This window comes from Bacillus rossius, chromosome 6 (assembly GCF_032445375.1).
Source record: "Bacillus rossius redtenbacheri isolate Brsri chromosome 6, Brsri_v3, whole genome shotgun sequence".
Classification (NCBI taxonomy): domain Eukaryota; kingdom Metazoa; phylum Arthropoda; class Insecta; order Phasmatodea; family Bacillidae; genus Bacillus; species Bacillus rossius.
The window spans coordinates 11,131,981-11,156,074 of NC_086334.1; the positions used below are offsets into that span (position 1 = coordinate 11,131,981).

The 24,094-nt window shown below is 41.5% G+C and overlaps 1 protein-coding gene across 8 annotated transcripts in view; it reads right to left on the reverse strand.

The window, feature by feature from the left end:
- Positions 1–436: 436 nt before the first annotated feature.
- Positions 437–24,094, reverse strand: part of LOC134532624 (trafficking kinesin-binding protein milt) — a 108,320-nt gene continuing 84,662 nt past the window's right edge. For 3 of the 8 annotated variants that reach the window (XM_063369230.1, XM_063369227.1, XM_063369231.1), the window contains exons 2-12: positions 16,736–16,812; positions 15,200–15,404; positions 13,041–13,211; positions 12,456–12,586; positions 11,024–11,316; positions 10,294–10,560; positions 9,877–10,129; positions 9,172–9,446; positions 8,511–8,797; positions 6,265–6,383; positions 439–4,916 (exon numbers count right to left, since the gene is read on the reverse strand). In XM_063369230.1, coding sequence (XP_063225300.1) covers positions 4,527–4,916; positions 6,265–6,383; positions 8,511–8,797; positions 9,172–9,446; positions 9,877–10,129; positions 10,294–10,560; positions 11,024–11,316; positions 12,456–12,586; positions 13,041–13,211; positions 15,200–15,404; positions 16,736–16,786 — 2,442 coding nt within the window. In that variant the 5' untranslated portion in view covers positions 16,787–16,812 and the 3' untranslated portion in view covers positions 439–4,526. Of the gene's footprint in view, positions 4,917–6,264; positions 6,384–8,510; positions 8,798–9,171; positions 9,447–9,876; positions 10,130–10,293; positions 10,561–11,023; positions 11,317–12,455; positions 12,587–13,040; positions 13,212–15,199; positions 15,405–16,735; positions 16,813–24,094 lie in introns of all 8 variants that reach the window. The other 5 variants (XM_063369225.1, XM_063369226.1, XM_063369224.1 and 2 more) reach the window with 4 other exon arrangements.

The following is a 24,094-nucleotide window of genomic DNA, read 5'->3' on the forward strand; positions in this document are numbered from 1 at the left end:
TTAACTTATTGATGCAGCTCTAGGCCCAAGACATTGAAATAGTTTATACTGTACCCGATAAGTAAAATGCTAGTTTAACTTTTTTTTACTGGTTAACAATGCATTTTTTATACTTACAACAGTTTGCCTCTTTATCCTTGACCCTGCTGTTCAGTTTTAAATTCTGGGATTCTTTAGTACTTTTTAAAATATTTTTAAATATGTGGATCGGAATTGGTATTACGTATAAAGATGCTATATCCCAATGCGTCCGGATAAAAGGTATCTTTGAAGAAACAGAAAGTTTTGATTGTAAAATTTATCTTCCAGAAGAAAAAAGAGGGGTTAGGGGGTGGTTGTGTGTGTGTGTGTATAAAATATTCATGCAACTCTGCTATAAGCCACCCTAAAATTTTTCTCCATCTTTGAAGAGATGTTAGTTAGCATAATGATCAGGATCTGAACGCAAAAGCAGAACAAAAACATGTTTAAATAATTTATTTTACAACATATTAATTTAAGATAATATACAAAGAAATGCACATATTATACAAGGTAATATACCTCACCAAAAGATTAAGTCAAATTCAAAAAATTTCTGTGACAATATTTTCTGTTCAAAGTTTCAAATTTGAACATCTACAGTTACTAATATAAAACATTTACAATCTTCGTCTCCTACCAACATTAAAATACACTCCCACCAAATATGCCTCTCAGATTTTTATTAATTTTTAATAATACATTTGTCGGACAAAATATTAAAGGCGGCATGTATCATAGAAATACTTTGTTCACAAATCATACATAATACTTTAGCACCAACAAAACATACTTAACCACTAGCTTCGTTTGTACCATTGCACAAAAATAGGTTTCACAAATGCTTCACAAAATTCAATGCTGATAAATGTTCACAGTACAGAGAATGTTTACAGTTTTCGATCTTTACACATTGTCATAATATTTATGAACCTTACCTGTTAATTCAGTGCGTTTGAAAAGATGGCATTCTGTGAAAGTCACTCTGCACGTCTAGTGCTTGACAGAAGACTTGGCTGCCAAGCACAGACCACGTTATGCATTACAAGAGACGTTCAAAACAGTTTCATTTACCAATACCTGAACTAACTATGTATTACTAATCAGTGCCCAATGTAATGGTTCCTTGAAAGCAGTATGAGGCTGAATCAATTTAAGTATTTCACATATAACGACCAACCTCAGTGTACAGCTGTCCTAGCAGTCTTACTGTTTCAACACAAACATTGGAGTAATGAAGATTGAATTTGTTTGGAATTTAATACATAAAGTATTTATAACGCCTGTCATTACACCATAACCACTGGAAAACCTACGGGACAAGAAAGGGTGCCGTTGTTGGTATCTAGATGCCTGCAAGTGTAGTCGGACTGTTGCGAAGAGGGCTTAAAAACGAATCGGGACTGCGACGGGATAGTGAAGTCGTGCAATTATTAGGAACGTCTCCTGTGAAGTTGTTATCTGAAGAAAGAATGTTCATCTGATGGCAAGTGTTCAGTAATACATAAGAGCACAGCACGGCCAAACTGTTTCCAACACCACTACTCTTAACTGTTGAAACGAGTGCCATGCACAGCTGCGTGTGCTCATGTGGCAAGGTCCCTCGGGAGAGCTACACAGGGTGAGGACTCAAGCCAACTCCAGACATGCACACTGCTGCTTGCATTGGTCGAGGGTACAACAGGAATTCACTGTTAAATATCTGAACATTCACCACACTATCTCTTTCTTGAAGCTACCTTCAGTGATGTGGCAGAGAACAACACTAACCACTAAGTTTCCATCATCCTGGGGCAACACTCTCTGCTCTCCTATCTTCACTCAAGAGTAAATAGCTAGGAAACTGAGTATGAGTATGTATGCTCTCATAATGGATTAATTTTGAACATAAAGCTTATGATTTATAGAGGACAAAAATTACGCCAAACTAGAATTACACAGTGGAGCTATGTAACACAGAAGATAACTCCAGGAAGTATAAATATTTATTGGTGTTACATTTTACGTAACACAAACATTTCACACCAATTTTTTAAAACCGAGTGGCATTACTCTTTTGTACCTGGCACAACCTCCACAGTTCAGGAACATGACCTTGAAAAGAAACCTCACCACACTACATCTAGTTTTGCGCAGCTGCAAGGAAGATAAGTGAGCTGTGCATCCTTCTCAGGCCACAGATATCATTAAAAATAATAAACATCCTCATTAACATAAATTAATTTCTATGGAAGGTGTTCTCATATTCAAAGGAGGGGAGGGAGGGAACCACACACTCAACATGTCATGTAACTAAAACTCTTTTTGATGTGTGGATTTGCATAATAAACTGTGATTATGATCTTTAAGGTCTGTGGGGTTCAATCAAAAACAATATTTATAATTGAGGATGCACATAATTATTTTTTAAAAAATATTTTTATGGACACATGCCATTGCCGATTCACACTGGAGACATGTCGCAGAGAAACCTCAAGAAGGGACGACCAAGGTGAACACACTACACGGAGCAAGTCAGCTGATTACTATGTTTATGTACCTATTCGTATTTGTTTTTCACTTTTCAGGTTTCTTGTTGCCATACATGTTGACGTCGACCCAGGCTATGCCTTCCCTTAAGCCAGATGTGCATCATCCTCCACTATCAACTTATCTTTCTGGCAGCAACATGCGTATGCATGTTCCAACTACAGTACTGCAAGAGAAGAGGGTTCCATGCCCCAGAAGTAGTAATTAACATAAATAATAACACTGTAACTTTTAATTTTTGTTTTACTCCCTAAGAATTTTTTTTATTTTCAGGTCTATAATGACTCAGCGGTGACTCATGCAAGATTTACAAACACACTCCTGCTCGAGCGGCTTAGTTTTGAACTTTACTAAAATTAATTACGTAGAAATGTATTTATTTCAATGATATTATTTCTGTCTATTTGTAATCAGATCTGCAAGTGTTCAAAGGGTTAGTAACATATATTCCCATCGGCACATTTTCTAATACAACTACAGTCTGTAAAGACGGAGAAGACACTATCAGGTCCAGTCTCTCATGATGGCCCGGCCGGGTGCAACTTATATTTTTAACTGATCTGGAAGCATCTGCCACTTTACCAAGTATTTAAATTTTTTTTTATCTTGGATTTTGCTTCGGGTGGTAAATGTTTCACCTGATAAATTCCACTTATTTTTCTTTTACATTAACAAAGAATTATTTGCACAAAACCAATCCACATGGTGTCTTGGTCCGCACATATACATATTTTGTGCTGCTGTTGATTTTAGCAGTTGGAATTTTATTTACTTATCAAATACTAACATCTGTAAGCAACATGTTAATGAAACCCATTCCACCAGTAGCTTGCAAGTCTTCCTCCGAACCACCACATGTGTACTTCAATAGGAACTGAGGCATGTGGGATGCCTAGAGAGCCTACTATCTACCATCTAACAGCCTTAAGCGATGCTCGTAGGGCCAGTACTCGTGACTGTGTAATAAGGGTGTTCAAGTCTCGCACCCACAAGGGAGACATCACGACACTACGCAACAGAGACCACGCCCGTTACGCCTGCCCCTTCACATGATGTCACCCATACATTTGTTCAAACAACGTAATTTGCACACCCGAACAAAGTAAACAGGCATGGCGTATGTTCATAAAATTATTAAAAATCAATCTTCACCTTATGCAAGGATCATTCAAACAACATGTCATTACTTCTGTTGTAATTTTAAATAAATCTTAAGAAATCGCTTATTACTCCACATGAGCTGACTGCACAGTCTTCTTCAAAGACTAGCGACAGCTCACTAACATCACGAATCCACCACTCCTCGTTCAGAGACAAATGACGTTCAGGATACACACAATTTTACAAAATGCAACCAGCAGGAGTAATTAAAAGTTCTTGACAGATGCATTGGTGCTCTAACAATAATAATAAAAAAAGACTTCATCTAGTTCGGTTGATTTTTATACATGTTTGACAAGTGTTACGGCTGAAACTCATAATTGTATAAGTCTTTATATTTGTACGTCATTTTCAACCCAATTGATAAAATAGCTACCAGGATTAAAATACTGTTACCATTAAATGTAACTAAATAAGCTACTATTACAATTTTGACTAGAGCTACAGTATTTTAAATATCACTACTTTATAAAACTATGTTAATTTGGTTATTGACAGCAGATGCTAGGATGAAAACTAACATTTAAAAACCTGCGTAGCCTCCTGCAGCTTCACAACCCACGTTTCCTGGGGCAAGTTACACTTCTACACACTAGGGGACAACTCCCACTCCTCAGTCACAGCACACAACAGCTGCCTCGACGCCAGCAATGCTACTTACATCACGCACTTTCAAAACTATTTATATGTATTTATACAGTTCAGTCTAAGTAATTTTCCTAGCAGCAAAATACTTTTATCGGCATCTTCTTGGGGCACTTCTCCAACATCAGTGTCGGCAACGAGAACGGGAGACGGACATGACGACCGTGCGCCTACAGCAGGCCGCCCTTGCGACCGAACAGCAGGGAGCTGATGGTGCCCAGCGCGGAGGGCTCCTGGGAGCGCGGCCGCTTGGAGGGCGTGCCCACGGTGCCCAGGTCTGGTCGCACGCTGCCCGGCGCGCCGCGCTGCCTCCTGGCACGGTCCAGGGCCCCGCTGCCCGGCCTTGCGGGCACGCCCAGCGGCGGCGGGACCTCGGGGGCCGGCACGGGCGTGCTCAGGGCCCCCTTGAGGCTGGTGAGCTGCGCCATGGGGCTCTTGAGGGTGCGCCGCGAGTACAGGGCGCCGTGCAGCGTGAGGGGCACGGAGGACGGAGTGGTCGCCATGATCGTCTCCAGGCCGATGCGCTCCAGCTTCTCCACTAGGCGGATGCCAGTCAGAGCCTGTGCAGTGGCACGAGCGACCTCGAGTCAAGGCTACCATAACGAGTGCACTCAGAATTCCAAGCTCTCAAAGATATATTTATAACTTCAAATAGCTTTTGCAAAGGTGTTATTTACTACGGTATGAAAAAAGTTAAAAATGTATGCTCTCTCCTTATACACAGCAGCCAATTAGGAACCAATTGCATTCAAGTGCAAAACTTCCTTGATACTTAATATCACTGACCATAGTTACTGCCAATGAGTCGGCAATAAGAAAAGGACCAACTGTCGCCTATGTGCATGGACACTTCCTCTTCAGTGTCTTGCCATGTCATTAATATGAAAACCCAAAACGGGGATATGTTTTATTAAGTGCTGGGGGCATAACAATAGGCTGGTGCATTCTTGTTTTACATCACATTTCCAAGATACAACAAAAAAAAAAATTCATACACAAGTGGAATTCATTGAATTAGAACTAATATCTCGTCAGTATTTGTGACATTACAAGCAATGAGGAGTGATGCAAGGACAACAGAGCTCTGACGAAAATATTTTTCCTCCACAATACACTCCATGCTCCTATCACTGATTCCAAAAGACTGCACAAGCAAGTATTTGAGTCCCCCCCCCTTTTTTTTACACAGTATTTTCCAGCATAAATAAAAGTGAGAATTTTTTTTTTAAGATCTTAAATCTTCCAATGATCTTATTTGACAGGTCATCCTACGAGAAGGTACTTATGTCGCTGTTGCATGCAGAGTACAAAAATGAAGGATGGGGTCTTGACCAGTTTTAATCTGTTTCTAAAGCTTGTATTCACACTTACAACCTTCACTTGGTATTCGGTATCTTTACTTGAACATATGGTATATTCTCGTCAAAGCAACTTCGCAGACAACTTGAGCTTATCTACTTAATGCAAAACCACAGAAGATGCTTTTTTGATTCTCAACAAATCCTAGCAGAAATGGTAGGAATAGCAATGGAAAATTATTGAACACGTTCTTGCAAAGTAACAGCCACAACTTAATTTTAAAAATGTATGAAAAACTGGTCACTGTAGTTCAGAATGGCAAAGGTAACGCTTACTCATGCTGTGCATGACATGATAATGCACTTCTTTGTTCTACTACTTGCTGCTGGCAGTTTCTCACGGCTTCTCTCTCCGTTCCCTCTGAATCCTGCCTATTCACTAATGTAACTCTATCAGAATTTCTTTTTTTTTCTGGCAGGATGAAAATACATTAAGGATCATAAGTGGTTTCTTTAATACCAAAACACCCTCATACTGGATAGCAAAGAACATACGTTAATTCACTGGCGAGATGGTCGTAAAACCTACACAGCATGATGGCCGACCTACCTTCCTTTCCGACCGAGACAGGGACATCTTGCTGCGCTTCGCCTTGCGGGTCTTGGAGGCCTTGCCCCCCTCGCCCACCAGAGTGCGGCGCAACAAGTCCGCGCCGCTGTTCAGGAATCCTGTGTCGACAACACACACAGAATTGCACAGCCATTCAGCAATGGTAGCCATACAGAAATATTTCCAATATTCATTTTAGATTTTGGTTACAAATTCTTACAACAAAGATCACTGAAATAAACAAATATCATAGCCCTAATGAATGTTTGATTAGTTTATATGAAATAACTGTGTTAGTGCATTCACTCGGTCATATCCGATGGCCTCAAGTTAAGGATGCTCTTCAAAGTAGGACTTCCTTGACTGTAAGATGACCTTCAATTTATCGTAATGGAAAATCTGTGAGAAAAGCACTGCCAAGTACAGATCATTTCTCTGGTTGTGAATGATCATAAGGAATTGGGGCAAAGCATCAGAACTATATTTTGGGTGGCTCAAATATGTTGAATTTTTAACTTGGACAAAAATTTTACCTTCCATCGACCAACTTGCTTGGGATGAGCCAAAAGTCAAACTATAGTCTGATTATAAGTTTCTAGAAGAAATTCTCCATGCTATAAATATTTGCCTAAATTTGTTGATTCTGAAAACAACAGCTTAATATTTTGAGTTCGTAGACTGAAGATGCTTTCCTTTCTGGATGAGTAAGGGTTCTTAAAGCAAAAAGCTAAATAAGTTGTTACTGACCAAATTCTTGGGAAAGAACAGCTCCAATAGCCATACTTTAAAAAGGAAGAAGTAGTGTTTCGTCGAGATGGTGATGTCCGCGTAATATTTTGGAAGGACGCGAGTTGTGAAGCTTATCTCAACCATGCACACAGGTGCTATGTGTGATGTCAAACCAAGGAAACAAGTCTGGCTCAACCCAGTGATGCACAGGGTAGGAATCCACAGATGGCCATACGTTACAATAAGTACACGAAGGGTGTTTATCATCTTGACCAAATGGCTCAAAAGACAATCAAGTGGACAAAAAAGTAGTGTTCCATTTGAAGTGATGAGGGAACAAACTGTCGTAAGGCATACCAAGTTTGTAGACTTCTCTCAGAGTGCATTGTGGGCATGGCGACAACTCCAGTAGAAAAGACATCACCAGTTGCTAGATGACTTCGGATAACGAGACAAAGTGACTACTATAGTGCCTCGCCCGTTGCCAAGTCACCAATGCAGGATACTGCATCGAAACTTGCCTGTTGCATCAAGAAGCATCCCCTTGTAAAGATTCCTCAGTTCAGAAAGAGTACAGATACACTGAGACAGTGCCTGTGGGTTGTCAAGGGCTGTAAACCGAAGCGAACCAGTTTCATGTGTTCATCCTGCAATATATTGTTCTGCTTGGAAGCTTTGTTTACATGATACCATAGTGTTAAACATTACAAAAAAAATGGATTACTTTGCAAACAATGTTATTGTTCATACTTTTTACTGTTAGAAACATGGTACTTTTTAATATGTATCTAGAACAAAAAATTACTTCACAATGATTAAATTTTGAATCCACTGCATATATAGCAAGAATTCTCTGGAAATGTTGGTTCACTGGAGCAGTTTTATTCAAAACTGATGTAAGTAGTGTGTTAAGTCTGTAATTCTGAAGAGCCTGTTTTCTGAATGAAAATAATAAAACATTTCTCTTCAGGACATATTTTTCAAATGTTCTATAAAAGAGTACTACGATAGTATTTACCTGTGTGCGAGTCGCAAATTTTTGCTGATTTGTTTGATAAAATGTACTGTTACCCATGAGCGAAAATTTCCCTTTTGGGTAAAAAAATAAGATTAACATTGCACTGTTGTGGTTGACTAAATGGTTAAATAACAAGCCTGTGTTGGTTTTTAATAAATATGTCACAAGTAGATATAAACTGTTTAGTTAAAATATCTCGTTAGTGAGTGTAAAGCATCATGAAACTGAGCCGTTAAGCTACATCTTCCCGGCCGGCGGCATGTGATGTGGCTGTCTGCCGCCCGGGGGGCGTTCGGCAGGAGGGGAAGGGAGTGTGTGCGCATGTGGTAGCCGCTCACCCGGCAGTCCGAGCGGGTGGTACGGCGGGGGGGGGACGGCGAGCGCGGGGGGGGAGCGGTACGGGCTGTTGCAGGGCACTCACCAGGCAGTCCGAGCGGGTGGTACAGCGGGGGACGGCGAGCGCGGGGGGGAGCGGTACGGGCTGTTGCAGGGCACTCACCAGGCAGTCCGAGTGGGTGGTACGGTGGGGGGGACGGTGAGCGCGGGGGGGAGCCGTACGGGCTGTTGCAGGGCGTGGCGGTGGGCGTGAAGCTACGGTCCGTGCAGGGCGTGGGCACGGCGGAGGGCGTCACGGCCTTGATGCCACGCTCGTTCAGCAGCTTGGCCAGCCCCAGCGTGGTGGAGAAGGTGGAAGTGGAGTTGCGCCGGCTGCGACACACGGGCGTGGGCGGCGCGGGCGTGTCCTGCCGACTGCTGGTCTGCGTGCACATCTGGCTGCCCCGCACGCTGCGCACACCGTGCACACCATGCACACACTCATTCCAATGCTCCTTCTGCAGCCCTCGCCACCACACACACACAGTAATACACATACCGTTCAAAACCATCCTAATTTATTCACTTCTTCAAACAAGGAAATACTTTTTTTTCTTTAATGATTTAAACTAAAATACTTAATAAGACTTATAAAAAAGTATCATCCAAACTGCAAACGTACCTTCGACCAACAACGGAAACACTCGAACCTAGCTTTGCAATACATTCCTTTGGATAACATTTCTTTTCAACTTCCAATCATAATACATGAACAGGGCTGCTATTAGAATTCCTAAATATCCTTAACATTTTCCCTGAATGTTCCCAACGGTTGACCACGGTACCTGGGAGTGACGCTGGTGGTGTCGTCCGGGTGCAGAACGGTGCTGGTGGTGTAGGTGTAGACGGCACCGGTGTTCTGGAAGCTCTTGCCCGGGTTGCAGTACTCCTCGTCCTCCTCCAGGTCGCTGAGGCTGTACACCTCCAGCCCCAGCTCCTCCAGGGGCCGGCCCCCGCGAGTCTTCACCCCCGGCCGGTCGTCCAGCAGCCCGCCCATGGTGGGTGTGGCCAGCTGGGCCCAGGCCGCCAGCGTGTGCGACCCCTCCAGCGGCTTCACTATCTGCGCAGTCACATTACCACCTACATTTACATGGTTCAGATACCATCTCCAACACATTTTCAAATTAGTTTGTAAGCCATCTCAAACTAAACCTTTCAGCATACACTAGTAAATTAGAAAAAAATAAATTGGAAATCTTGCTGTTGCTTCCACAACCTGTTAGGCAGGCATCTGATATAAAAGCGTGGAATGCAGTTCTAGACAGCACAACTACCCGGGAGACTTGTCATCGTGGTGTTTGCTGCACCGTACTCTTACTAAAATGTGTGACTGGCTAGAAGTGTAGCACCGATTTTAGCAATGAAGAAAGAATGACATATTTGATGTTTTTTTTCCTAGCAACCGAGTTCAATATTTTGTGCGTAGAACGACCCATATATTTTAAGTAGATTCAGACCCCATCGCCACTCACATTAACACACACACACACCTGCAGCTTCTCAGGCAGCTTCCAGCCGCCGCTGCGGTTGCTGTAGCCGCTGCTGCCAGTCGACATGATGCTGTCGGGAGTGCGACAGCCGAGCGGCAGGTACGAGGGCGGGGAGTGGTCGTAGCCGCCCACCACGCCTCCAGCGCTCAGCGTCGCACGCCGTGCCAGCACCTCCGCGGGCGTCAGTCTGCGCAGGGCTGCCTCCAGGTCGGCAGCTCCCGGGACGCCCGGCACGCCCGGCTGAGCCCCGCCCCTGAGAGCACGGCCTCGCATCACCACCAGCAGCGTGCATCGTCACGCGTCGGCGTGCACGAGACAAGGTGAGCTTGTTGCGGGGAGGACTGGAGTGCAGTGAATAACAACTGAGCAATAACCCAATATTGTAGGGGCGAGCGCATGCCAGAATTGGCCACTCACGGGTAGCTGTCGTCCGTGTCGGCGAGCATGGAGAACTCTCCGTCGCTGTGGCCCGCAGAGTCCAGGCTGCGGAAGCTGAGTGAGGAGTTGCTGTAGAGGGAGCCTCCCTGGGGTTGCAGGGCGTGCGTGCTCATGCGCGGCCCGGAAGACATGACCATGCCCCCCCCGCCGCCCACGCGGTGCACAGGGCTGTCCGTGACGCTGCCTCCTTGGCTGCCGTTCCTCAATGCGCAGCGCACCGTCTCAAACACCTTCTTGTAGTTCGGTCTGCAGTAAAAATGCACCACACTGCTATTACACATCAACACAACAAAGTGCTTTAAACACTGATCGGAACCACCCAGTATTAGAGAAACCTTAACTTAAACTCTCTTTGGTCATAATATCTAGTTCTGTTTATACCAATATACGGAATTTTGTTCCTTAATGGCCTTTATTTGAACTAGAAGAATTATTAAGTTTCTATATTGCTCCCGGCAAAGAAAATGTTCTATCAGTTTTGAAGCAATAACATTCAAGAATTTATAATAGTCAAATTACATACAATTTTTATTACAGTGATAGTTAATTTCCGAAGCCGATTGAAATAATTGTTCCAAGGCCCTGTTGGGAACAGCAGAAACTATGTAGGGGATTTTTGTCACTTTCTTTAATTTTATTTACAGAGTTCACCTGCAAAATTGTGACAAACGAAGCAAGAACATAACTGGCGAGACTCAAGGAGACCCACCTGTCGGCGCTGATGCCCGAGTCCAGGCTGAGCTCCGAGTGCAGCGAGCTCTCCAGCTCGCCGGCGATGGAGTCGGGCAGCGCCGCGGTGCACAGCGAGGGGAACAGCGAGCCCCCGCGCACCTGAGGGTAGCCCCGGTGGCGCTGGCGTCGCAGCTGCTCCTGGGTGTCGTGGAGCAGCCCCATCACCTCGGCGTAGCGGTCCTTCAGGTCGGCCAGCTCCGTGGCCAGCTTGGCCTGGTTGTCCCGCGTCACGCTCAGCACGCCCGCCAGCTGCTCTCGCTCCAGCGTCAGCTGCGCACGCGCCACATCACCTTTCAACAACACTTGATTTAGCAGTCTGTTTGCACATGTGTAGAACAAAGTGTATGGAGGTGTTTCGAAACCACTGTATCCACACAGAAATAATTATACTATTTTTATTAATGTATTATATATTTTGTTGATTAATAAGTGGTTTAGTATGGATTAAAGATTTTTTTGGACACAAATAATTGCTGGTTTCACCATTTACCATAAGAAATCTCAATAATGGACAGAAAAGATGAATATGCAAACACACAGAAAACAAGCCAAAATCACCTTTTGTCGAAAAATTATTACAGCAAAGACAAAAACAGTGGGCTGGCAATGAGGAGACAAAAGCAACAAGAACATTGAATACAAACAACTTTGGAAAACACAGCAACAAACAGCAAAACCCAATAATGATGATAAAAATAAAATGGACAGCACAACAAAAACGCAACATACATGCAAACCCATTGAACAAATGATGACGAAAAAAGTAGGCCTCTTAAGAGATAACAGTTGTGACGTTTCAGGAACTGAGGTCTGTTTCCATCCTAAAGCACAAACTGACTGATAGAACAGATTTCTTTTTAATACTACAGCCCCTCCACGCTGAAGCCTGTCACACACAGCTGAAGTGGTTGTGGGTCCAATAAAAATGGGAATGATGTGACAAGAGGAAGTTGTGTGTGCCTGGTGAAATCTATACGCTTATGTTGAAAAAACTAAATTGCCCACTGCAACACGCGGCGGCGAGAGAAACTGCAGAGGCACAACAGATTTAGTGCCCCCGCAGACATGGGTGTAGCAAAGAAGGGATGCAGCAATAAACTGGTCTGGTCCACGAGTCAGTATTTTATATTCCTGACTACCCCAACTGCTCATCACAGCTGGGGCCCTGTAATCTGCGACCCTGATGCTTCCGTTTCCCCGGCCTACACAATGCATTTCACTCCCCTTCCGTGGCATCAGAGGCAATGAACCCCCAGGCAGAGCAGTTGACAGCTGCCTTCAATGTGCACACTGTGCAGTCTCAGTCTCAGTGAGAGGACACTGGGAAACAGCTGGTATATATCTCCAGGCACAGCCAATGACAGGAGTCCCCGAGGGTCAGGCCCGGGGGAAGGGGAGTAGGGTCTCACCCTGTGTACGGTGATGTCGGCATCCGAGAGCTTGCTCGTGAGGCTGGCTATCTGCTCCTGCTGCAGCCTGCTCTCCTCTTTGCAGCGCCCCAGCTCCTCCTCCAAGCCGCCCATCTCCTCGCTGGTGCTAGCTGCAACAAGCGCTGCAAACTCACGCTGCGTCCTCCACCACCACACGCACTCCTAGCGCATGTTTCCTTCATTTACTCACACCCCTACATCACTTTGTGCTTCATCATCACTACCAAAATCATACATTTATAGAAAATGTCAACTGCAACTAATATCATTCCTGCAGCAAGTAAGAGAATGACATGCAGGTTCTTACATTCCACACAAGCATGAGTGACGTGTATGTATTGGCTCAGAGCTCATGTATAGTGAGATGGCGTGGGAAAAGTAATGATTTCAAGTGAAAAATAACTAAGTGATGAGAGCAACCATATACGTTGCATTTGGATTCTCCTAAGGAAGTAGAATGGCTCACAAAGCCAAGACGTCACTTAGCACCGTAATTTATTGGCGGTTGCAAGGCGCCAATAACAGTTACGTTGTCACGCTGTGAAGGGTGGCAGCAGCACTGACCCAGCTGAGAGGCGATGCTCGCGACCAGCCGGCGCTCCGCCTCCTCGCACTTGTCCGTGTCGCAGGCCAGCTGGCTCGCCTCGCTGCGCAGCTGGCGGTTCTCCTCCTCCAGGGAGCCGATCCGGCGCTGCATGAGCTCCAGGTTGACGCAGCGCAGCGCCGTGGGCGTGCCTGCACACCGCACACGCTCCGACATCTCCCCTGCCCCCCGTGCGCGAGTCCACACGACTTGGCAGCTGGGCACGGGGACACAGGTGCCCACACTTGCCCTGCCACGAGACTAACGTCCTCCATGAGACTGCATTTAACAGCTGGCACGCACGATACCCACTCCCATTTCGAAACCAGCTTTATGAACAACAACAGTGCTGACCTCTCTCTCTCCCCCAAGGATCATCATCCAGACCTAGGCTTGGCAGTGGCTGCTACACTCGCAGATAAACAATCCCAGCTGTAAATGAACCGAAATGAAACAAGATAACACACTGTTGCAACATTTTTAATGTCCAAATTATACTTTTCAGTTGCTGCAGAAGAGATTTATTGAGTTTACAAATGCTTACTGTTGATCTGTTCTATCAGTCTATCACATACGAAAATGACATCAAAATCATGACGGTAGGGAAAGAAAGGGATGAATTTTGTTGAAACCAAAACACAAGATACAAAATGGCCTGCTAGAAGTTTAAATATAGCAGAACCCCATTATATTGTTTTTCAAGGACACATAAGGAATAAAAACATTAAATGCAGGAAATATCAGTTTAGCACGTGTCATTGTATGAACTCATTACCAATGGACTCATCAGGCTAAGTAAACAAATTTAATGTTAAAACACTGATGGTTTTACTTGATGTTCGAATTTCCTTAAGCAGTGAACAATTTTTCAACTTCATCTTGCTTAAAGCCTCTATTATATTTGTTTTTAAAGACAGGCTGTCAAATTTCTGTAAAATTTTCTCACAATTTGTGACAAAGTTTAAAGTGGGAATTACTATTTCCAATTCCTTCGCCTCTTGAAAAGGGTACTTATGGAATTCCTACCTACGAATAAAATAAAATAAAATATTTATCAGCAATAAAAATCACTTTTTGTTTGGCCATCATAAAATAGTTGGCAACTAAAATATTGTAGGACTACGTACGTCCATCTGAAAACACGCTAGAATAGTAAGGATTGGAAGGATTCTTTTTTCCCAAGACATGGGTGCCAACAGACTAACTACTACAAACGTTATGTACTTACCTTATTTTGAATACACAGTGTTAGCCAGCACTAACATGTAGCGCTAGTGTTCTAGCACACTTACATTTGGTTTTTGTGACAGAATCCTATTTGAACAATTCACATCTATAGTATAGTAGCGATTGTACACAAAAACATACGTAAAGTGTAAAATAAACCTTTTAACATGTTTAAGTTTACAAATGGGATAAGTGCTGGAATAGTCAGGTTTTGAAAACTCCCCCCCCCCCCCCCCCTACTGAATGTTAGAGAGCAGGAAATGCACCATTCGTGAAACACTACATGCAGGAAATAAATACGGTGTACTTATGGGGAAAATGTTGGAACTTGAAATATGTCCTTACTCTTTAAAAGTTGGTCACCCCTAATTCAAGCCAAGGTACAACTAGATACTTCCGAGGAATGTTAAGGGCCCCGCCTACCCGGGCACACACACGGCGTGCAGAGCTTCAGGAAAAACAACGCGATTTCTAAACTAGTCAAGATATCCGAGTGGAGTCTGCTTACGAAAAGCATTTAAGAGTTCGCCGAGGACCGAAAAGTACTTTTGATTTCGGATTATAGTTTTAAACTGTATTTTTAGAAGGGTTAAAATGGCTAAAACCCATGTTTTCAGAATAATTTTTAGGCATGAAGCAACCCACACATACCCTTGAAAGCACTTAAGGGACTTGCATTACCCCTTTATCTTCATTTCTCCGCAATATAATGTTACGGTCACCGCTCAAATTTCACAGTTATCCTGTGACGACGAGAAGACTGCGCGCCAGTTCAGAGCCTTGCACTTAGAGGCGACACCACAGCGCTAGAAGCACCGGCGAGCGTCGCTCTTATCATCCCGCCTCACGAACACACATACACCCCTGACGAGGCGGGCCCCTTAAGATGTCACGGCAACGACGCGACGCCCACCTGACTCGGAGCTGGAGTCGTCCACATCGTTGGTGAGGACCTGTATGAGTTCGGTCTTCTTGAGCACCTCGTGGCTCAGCTGGGTGAGCCTCTCGTTGGCGGTCCTCAGCTCCGCCTCTAGCGCGGCCACGCCGGCCTCGAGCTTCTGGTTGTGCGCGAGCAGCTCCTTGCCGATGCGCGCCGTCAGCTCCAGGTCCTTCTCCTTCTGCACACACGACCACGAGCCGTGCTGGGGATCCTGGATCCTCCGATACTCTGCCACAGACTGAACCAGTGGCGTAGCTAGGGTGACTGGCGCCCCTGGCCAGACTTGAAAATGGCGCCCCCTCTTGGATTAAAACAGATGGGGGGAGCATCCATTAACAGCAAAACCGTCGCGGCAGCCCCCCCCCCCCCCCCCCTTCTCCGGCGCCACTGGCGAGGGCCATCCCTGCCACCCGCCTGCTACGCCACTGGACTGAACTACAGCTTCTGCACAACGCATGACTCAGGAAAGGGCAACATCTGAGGACTGGGGTAGTCTCCTAAGCAAGCGCAGTGTGATCAGCCTGAGAACTGGTAGGACTTGAGACGTGCCTGCAATCGCATGACAATGGAAACTGTTTACACTAACACGGGGAGCTCATGCACAAATTGAATACTGATACAGCAGTTAAGTTCTTTGTGTGTGTTTCTAGTCTAAACTTTACTTGCTTGAGTGCTTGTAATTCAACACTACACAGCAGACATAAAATACGAGAAAAAGTTAAATGGAAGAGAGATTGCTTAAATGTTTTAGTTTTTTTAATGAAAATACAAGCCTCATTTTCTTATTAAACATCAGAAAGGAAATAAATATAAGGGAAATTATAATTATTTAAAATCACACACTGAATGGTTGCCACTACAGGTCCATCGACTTCAGCACAAATGCAAATCTTGGCTACATCAAGCAGTGTTCTACTTGTTCAAAATGTTTAAAATGCCAATAGAAGGGTAGCAACTTGTGGGGCCAGGCGGGCAACACTAAACTTGTGACGGTCTACTGTGGTCACATGAGGATAACTGACAGCGAGAGCAAACAATATTTTTACACATAAGATAATTGTTTCTTCTGACATATGACATTTTCCTCTTTTCTTTTTGCTGAAAGGTTTCTGGAGTCAAACCCTGAATGTTAGCCATTTCTGCTCTACCCTCATCCACACATATACCTGTGCTCGACAATAGCAACAACTAATACACCAAACAGACTGACATGACAAGGCCCAGAGATGTTCTGCTGGTGCTGGAATGGACAAAGTCATGAGATGGGGTATGGCCGTCAACACTGGTCCAAACTACACCAGTTACCATTCATGGATGAGGGATGCAATCTGGCAGCAAGCAAGCTCATGAGAAATTACTGGTTTTAATGTGAATTGTTCAGCACTAAAGAATGAATGCAATGCCATCACCACACAAAACTTTGAAAACAATTTAAGAATCCAATGTGCAATGGTAAATCTACATTCTGCTCTTCAGTCATGCATAACTGTCCAAAAGCTAGAACCTTACCTCTTCTAGAAGCCTAGTTACTGCTTCAATATCATTGTAGGTTTTGGTCATTTGGCTCACCCGGTTGCTGCATAAAACTGCAAGCAAACAAAAGCAAAGTTCAATCCAAATGTCAGCTCAGCACAGTGCAGTAAGCACTGACACCTGACAGCCAGGTGGAGCTGCACAAAAAAAATTCATTCTCAAACACCGGCACCCATTTCTAAAACCTTAAAAAAAAAACATGTAAAAACTATTTTAGTGGACTTTCTCGGCATGAATAATTGTGATCTGCAAAGAACAGAAAAGGTTAATTTTTAAAGAGCAGTAAAACAATGCGTGTGAATATTGTACATAGAATACAAAAATAATTTATTATTATACTTCATGTCACAGTAAGCATATAATCTCAGCAGACAGAACAACACTCCAGTCAACAGTGCTGCCATTTGCTGCCTCAAAAAGACTAGATGTAGAATGCTACTCCCCGAATCACATTGTTTCTAGCAGTAATAAAACCACTGACAATAATGTTTAATTGAATACACAAACATCTGAATCAAAAGAGCTGTGTTTAAAAGTGAAAAATTGAGGAATTATTTTTAGTTTAGTAAAAGAGAGTGATGCACTACTTGTAAATGTATTGGGAATTACCAGCAAACTCACATTTTCTAAAAATAATGTTAATAACCAAACTTACACCCACTTTTTTAACTGAAAGGCAAGGTAGGTCTTAATAGAAAAAATGGCATTTCTACAAGCGAGTGATCATTCTGTGCGCGATGTGTTAATTTTTTTTGTTTTTGGCTGTTTTTAATGCCAGAAAAGTCTGCATTCATAATTTTTGTTAATGTAATACTGTTATCTTTGCACATTTTATTCATTAAATTGTACACTTATCTACTCTAAAGTTATTGTTAAAGGAATCTAAAACAAAGATACCAAGTTAAAAATCTTAAGGAACATGTAATATTTTTACAACAAATGCTTTAATTTTAAAAGAATATAAAATACTACTGTTTTCATTACAACTGTTACTATTACGTTCAAAAATAATAAACAGTAGGCTCCTTGTAATGTCGGCACTAAAGAACTTTGTAATTTTAAAATTAGTTTTTTTTAAATCAGTGTATTTAACTTGTAAATACTCATTACATGTACATAGGTATTCTAATTACTAACATACACTAATAAAATAGTGTGGTAGAAATAAAATGCAATGCTTTTAAATATTTTTTTTTGCTCAAATAAAAAATGTTTTCCAGTATTCCAGTATTAAATTTTAACTGCTGATAGTTATGTGTTGCAAGATATTTTCCAGCATTTAGCCATGGATGCTAAATGCTAAGCTTTAGCACTTTGCATGACTTGTTCAAAGGACTTAATTTTAATAATTTTTCACAATGGTGTTACAATACACCACTTATGTGTATTGCCTTTTTTTAAGTCGCAGACCCAAAAAAATTCACAGGGCAAAAAATTAGCTACTTCAGTTGGACTCCAAAACATGTGATATCAGTTCTCTATACTTCCCTCTTTAGATATGTTTTTCTTGGCTTCTATTTGGATTGTGCCGTAATGTTTACAAATGTTTAAACTTGTTTGTGTTAAGGGGTTGCCTCCCATTTTAGGTCAAGATTTTATATTTACAGTAATTGCAGATAAACTTGTAGACTTTATCAATTGTTCAACTTTCACGAAATGAAAAATATATACACCGCATACGTTTTGCATAATTAGCTGCCAAAGTTACATTTTTAACGTTTTTTGGGTTGTACAAGTAAGGAGAATTTAATCTATTGCAGAACTGAAACTTTAGGTTTAACTGCAATGCCACTGGCTACTTCAAGAAATGGTTTGAATTTCTTTCAGAAAATATTAATTAATTTTTCCTAGCATTTCAAAATTCTCAAATTTGCTACGATTTTGACAGCCAAGAAACATGAAACGAGTTTTTGTGATAGAAATGCAAACCATATCATGAGGTAGCCAGTGGAATTACAGTTAAACCTAAAAAGTTTCAGTTCTATAATAAATTAAATTCTCCTTATTTGTACAACCCAAAAATGTTAAAAATGTAACTTTTGGCAGCTAACTATGCAAAAAGTATGCGCTATATATATATTTTTCATTTCGTGAAAGTTAAACAATTGAAAAAGTCTGAAAGTTGATCAGTGATTAATATAAATATAAAATCATGACCTGAAATGGGAGGCACCCCCTTAAGGAATAATCAAGAATCATTCCTATAATAGTTCTGACAAAGGCACTTCTAAAATTTGACAGTGACAAACATTACAAGTTAGAAAATGTAAACAGCAGTTCTCTCAACAATTTCATGATTGTGTTTCTGATAACATACTTGCATGCTGTCATCCTCATTAAGGTCAGATAAAGCTCCCGTAGTTATCAGAAGTCTAATGTTAACGCCAAGAACTGCTGGTAAACAGCACACACATAAATGGAACTAAAGATAGCCAGATAGGCATCAGGTACAACCTATATCACTAGAATCTGCTTTGTGTGTATGTATTAAAAATTCCACGATTTAATAGCTACTCTGTGAAAGAATTATGTATCAAAGGACAGTTAATATAAAACTTATTTTGAAATGTTATTTGAGCAGCTCATCACACAGTGAAGGGTACACTAGAGAAATACTATGGAACTTTCATCTAATCTGATTTGATGATATTCAGTGATTGTGAGCCACAAATCTTAATTTTAATTAAAAATTATTTCTTGCCACAATAATTTGGTTAAAAAGTCTTAAAAACAGCATGGCCACTGGGGAGGCATTGGTTATTAATCATGTAATCATGTAATCATGTACTTCATGGGGTTTATTCCAAATTGTTGGAGAGTTTGTGTCAAGCCATGATTCCAAAATGGCCAACAAGGTAGACAATATTTCGTTTCTGTATTTGCAACTAATTTTAGGTTAGTTTTATGACACATTATGCTTGTAATTTTATTGTTCCTAATAAGGTAAGGGTTATTTTTAAGATTTTTTGACCTCTTACCATCATCGCTAGTTCAATGCATTGATAATTCTTTGAAATTTAACTAATTAAGTAACCATTTAAATGTTCTCAGATATCTCTGTAATTTGCCCTTGTTTAACAAAAAGATAATTTTTGTAACTGAAGTTACTGTCACAGAGCACCTTAGAGATTACATCTACAGTAGAGCCACATCGTCAACTGCACTATCCGGTCCCAAGCACACTTTACCAACTACTACTTGCATAGGCGTGCGCAGGACTTCAGTATTGGTGGTGCCAGATTACACAACAGCCCTGTCATTCACGGACCCCGAGCCCAAACGGGGGGTCCGGGGGTCCTCCCCCGGAAAAATTTGGATTTGAAAGCGCAAAATGGTGCTATTTAAGGTGTTTCCGAACAAAAACATTAAATACACAGATGTAAAATTTTTAACATTTTTTATGACAAATAATGGCTTTGAACGTTATAATCACCAGGAAAACTACTAAACTATTTACAGTTTTAAGCTTTGTTGAGCCATAAAGTAAATTGCACAAATTGTTTGCACGGAATTCATGCTGGTGGCTTTGAAAAACCGTACTTATATGTTTTCTGAAGACACCAAATAAATGCTAGAAAAAACATTCTCAAATGTTAAGTTTTAAAGTCAACAAATTAAGGGAGTTTTTGTAACATACCTAAAATATGTAAAATAATAAAATAATAAAAATACACAAATAGGAGTGGGCAAAAGTTTTAACTTTTGGAATACAACAAAAATGTTTTGTCGGCGACTGCATATAAGTCATCGAGTAAGCCTATCCTTTTAACTAACTAAACTCTCTTTTTTAAAATAAACCCTGGCGGACAGCGGCTATTATTCCGCACGCCTGCCGAGTGGAGTGAACAGTGGACTCCGAGCGCGCATTCTATGTAATTCGAGGAGAACTATGAGAAGTATTTACATTTCAGAAGTTTCGTAGCCGCGGCCCGCGTTTACAACACAAGTAATAATTGCAACTGGCTTGTTTCCGTGTGTATAGTTGGTTCGATTGATAATTGATATACTGATAGTGTTATGAGCACAATCTGTAACTCGACACGATTGGAAAACATATTTTTGTGTAAATAATACGGATCTTTGTAAGTATGTATTATTTCTGCTTGTAAAAAACAAAATAACGTTAACCCTAATGGTGGTGCCAAGGCACCTGTGGCACCTACTGTGCGCACGCCTATGACTACTTGGTAATGATGTCAGCAGATGACTGTGGTGTTGAAGAGCATCTTGGTGGTAGTTTGCAATTTGCACATCTTTTTTCGCAAACATTCACTAACCAAGTTGACCAATTTCCAAAAATGTATTTCTTGGCCAGTATGTTTGAAAAATGAATGTTCTAATTGTTGTTTATCTTCAGTTTTGAATTCTTCTGCCTATCCAAATCTTCCCAAAGCCTCAAGATTTTTTCTTTTACTGCCTTCTCGAAAGCTTTGCAAACAAGTAATGATTGCTCTTAAATCAGTTTACAGCATCACACCCAAGGAAGCAGGAAGACTTAATGATGCCATCACGGTTGCAGACCCCAATCAGGATCACCACACTTGCATGAGCTCTGTAAATACCTGTTAGTTCCAACTTACATGACAAATATACTGTATGTTGGGAAAACTGATCACCAGTCACAGTCTTGTGTCCGGAGAGATGTAAAGCCAGTGCAGGATAATTTTTTATCTCCCACATTGTTTACAACTCATGACTGCCTCATTTCTCCAACAGGCAACCAAGCACCACACACTTTAATGCTCTATTTGTGAGAAATGCTGTTAATTAATCCTTAGTTTTGGAACAAGATGAGTGACATGTCACTGTCAATTTTTGTAGAGTCCATGATTTTTTACTATAAAGTATAAACTCATTAGGGATATTTGCCAGCTCTTTTCCTTCTCATATGAGTTTTAACATGAATTCTCTAAATAGGTTTCAAATAAAAAATGAATTTAATTGTTCTTTAAAAGGTTAGATTCCATCTTCTTTATGAATTCAGTAGCAAGGTCACAGCATGTCTTCATATGCAATGATTGAGTAGTGCTTGCAATTTTGTCATTCCATAAAAAAATAACTGAATATGAAATTTTTTTTTGGCAGATAGACCTCTCTTTTCAAACAAATAAAGGAACTTTATATTAATGGAGACTAAAGATTAGTCTATGCATGGTTATTTTAATTAATTTATTGAGTTTATAATTGTTATAACTTAAGTCAGTACATTAATGCACTATGAATCCCAAACTGCATTCACAATAGCATGCAAAAAGAATGTAAATAGCATGGTTGCACAATCATAGTACCCAAGTAGAAACTCATTCGCACACATCACAACGGTTTGAAACAATTTTTTACCCTCATCAACCTAATTTGAAGTATTTATTTTGTTAGTTTTATTTTCGAACACAAATAAATACTATATTCAAATTATTTATACTTTTAATTTTTGAAATGCACATGTCAAAACAACTGTTAGCTACTATATGTTACTGACTTAGTGTACACTGATTGACCGTGAACAGAAAGTGTCACAGCCCAGAGAAAAGGTAGAAGCTTGATAACTTTCAATGCGCTGTGCACATGCAGTTTTCATGGGCGTGTGCTTTTTTCCAGTAGTCACTGCTATCTGTTTGTATACATTAACTTCTGTGCGTGTGTGCTGTGTGCCATGCTGTTGTGAATGAAGCCCAGCTGAAAGTACACAATTGTCAGCATAGTTATCAGTTCTCACACTTTTAAGAAGTCAACAGTCATCCATATTAACTTATTATTAACAACAAAATGAATATTACTTTATATTTTTTTATATTTCATACTAAACCTCAAATGATGAGGTGATTTGACCCTGAGCTTTGCTGCAGTTATTTCAAGACCTACCCATTGTTCCTCGCCTGACCACAGGTAGACTAAAAGCGAAAACACACTCCAGCAACATGCATAGGCTGACGCAGCACAGCACACATAGAGTGCTGAGAGATTGATCGATAATCGGACGTTTGAGAATAAACCGAGAAACTCTCTCTTCCTAATTGCAGGTCCTCAAATTATTTGAATGCCCACAAACGCTTTCAAACAAAGACAAAGAGTGATGCTAACAAAACACTGCGCAAACCCACGTGGTCCTTCTAACTATGGAACATGCCAAGGAAAGGTTCATTTTCTGAGACCAGAAGATCTGACGTAATATAAAATTAATTGCATGGATGAAATAGTGTGTGCATGCATTATGCACACGTCTAATTACATGTAATATTTTAATACTGAGTGTGTGGTACTAGTATATGCAAAGTATGTTGTTGATGATATTGCCTATAAAAGGATGTCAAATACCCTCTAAAACCTTGATAGAATCTCTGTGGGATAATAAGCGCTACTATACATGGGGCAAATTGTCACCATAGTTTTATTTAAACTTTTTATTGCATAAATAAATGACGTATATAACTACCATTGTGCATACAACCAGCACAATGCACCGGCAGAGCGTGACACGTGATGCAGTTTGAGAGGCGAATGAACGAGAAGAACGTGACCCACAAACTGCTACCTTGAGACATACAGCATAACAATATAGGATAATGATGTTGCTCGCGAACCCTATGACGTGTATTGTGCAACCAACCAGCTGGACAAGAAGTATAAAACACACGAGCTGTCACTCACTACTAACAAATAGCGAAGAAACGACTATTTAACATCTTTCATTCACAATACCTATTCTCTCATAATATTGATAATTATGTAACATAAGTACTTTATTGTAAAATTTTCATATTTTAAATAATTAAAATCATCTCATAATAGTTAAAGTTTAAAAAATATATATTTTTTAAATAATAACTCGTTTACTTAAATTTAATGAAAAAAAAAACGTTAGTAAATACTAAATATTCGTGTTAGTAATCATTTACAAAAAATAATTTCTTTTTAAATAGATTCGCGTCAATCCAATGGCACTCCACTACACCCGGGGCTGGCTAGTGGACACGCTCCCAGCGCCGATGGGCGGGAGAGCACAGGGTGAAAGCAGCTACCGTTTTGCCGCCAGCCATGCAAATGACGGCGTGCGAACTGCCTCTCTCCGGCCATTATTCCCCAAGAGGCTCTCGGCCATCAGCGCCGGGGCTGCGGCACTCACACTCGCTCAATGAAGCAACCCCCGGCAGCCGCTTCTGGCCGACAGACAGGGCCATCATCTTCGCCACGGCGGTCCCAAGTACCTGGATATGGCATCGAACCCCGGGGCCAGCAACGAGTGCCAGGCGACGGAATGCCGCCCATAATCTCCTGGTGTGAACTAGATAGTTTTTCAGGTGAAGTGAATAAAATGAGGCCAGTAAGCTGATAAGC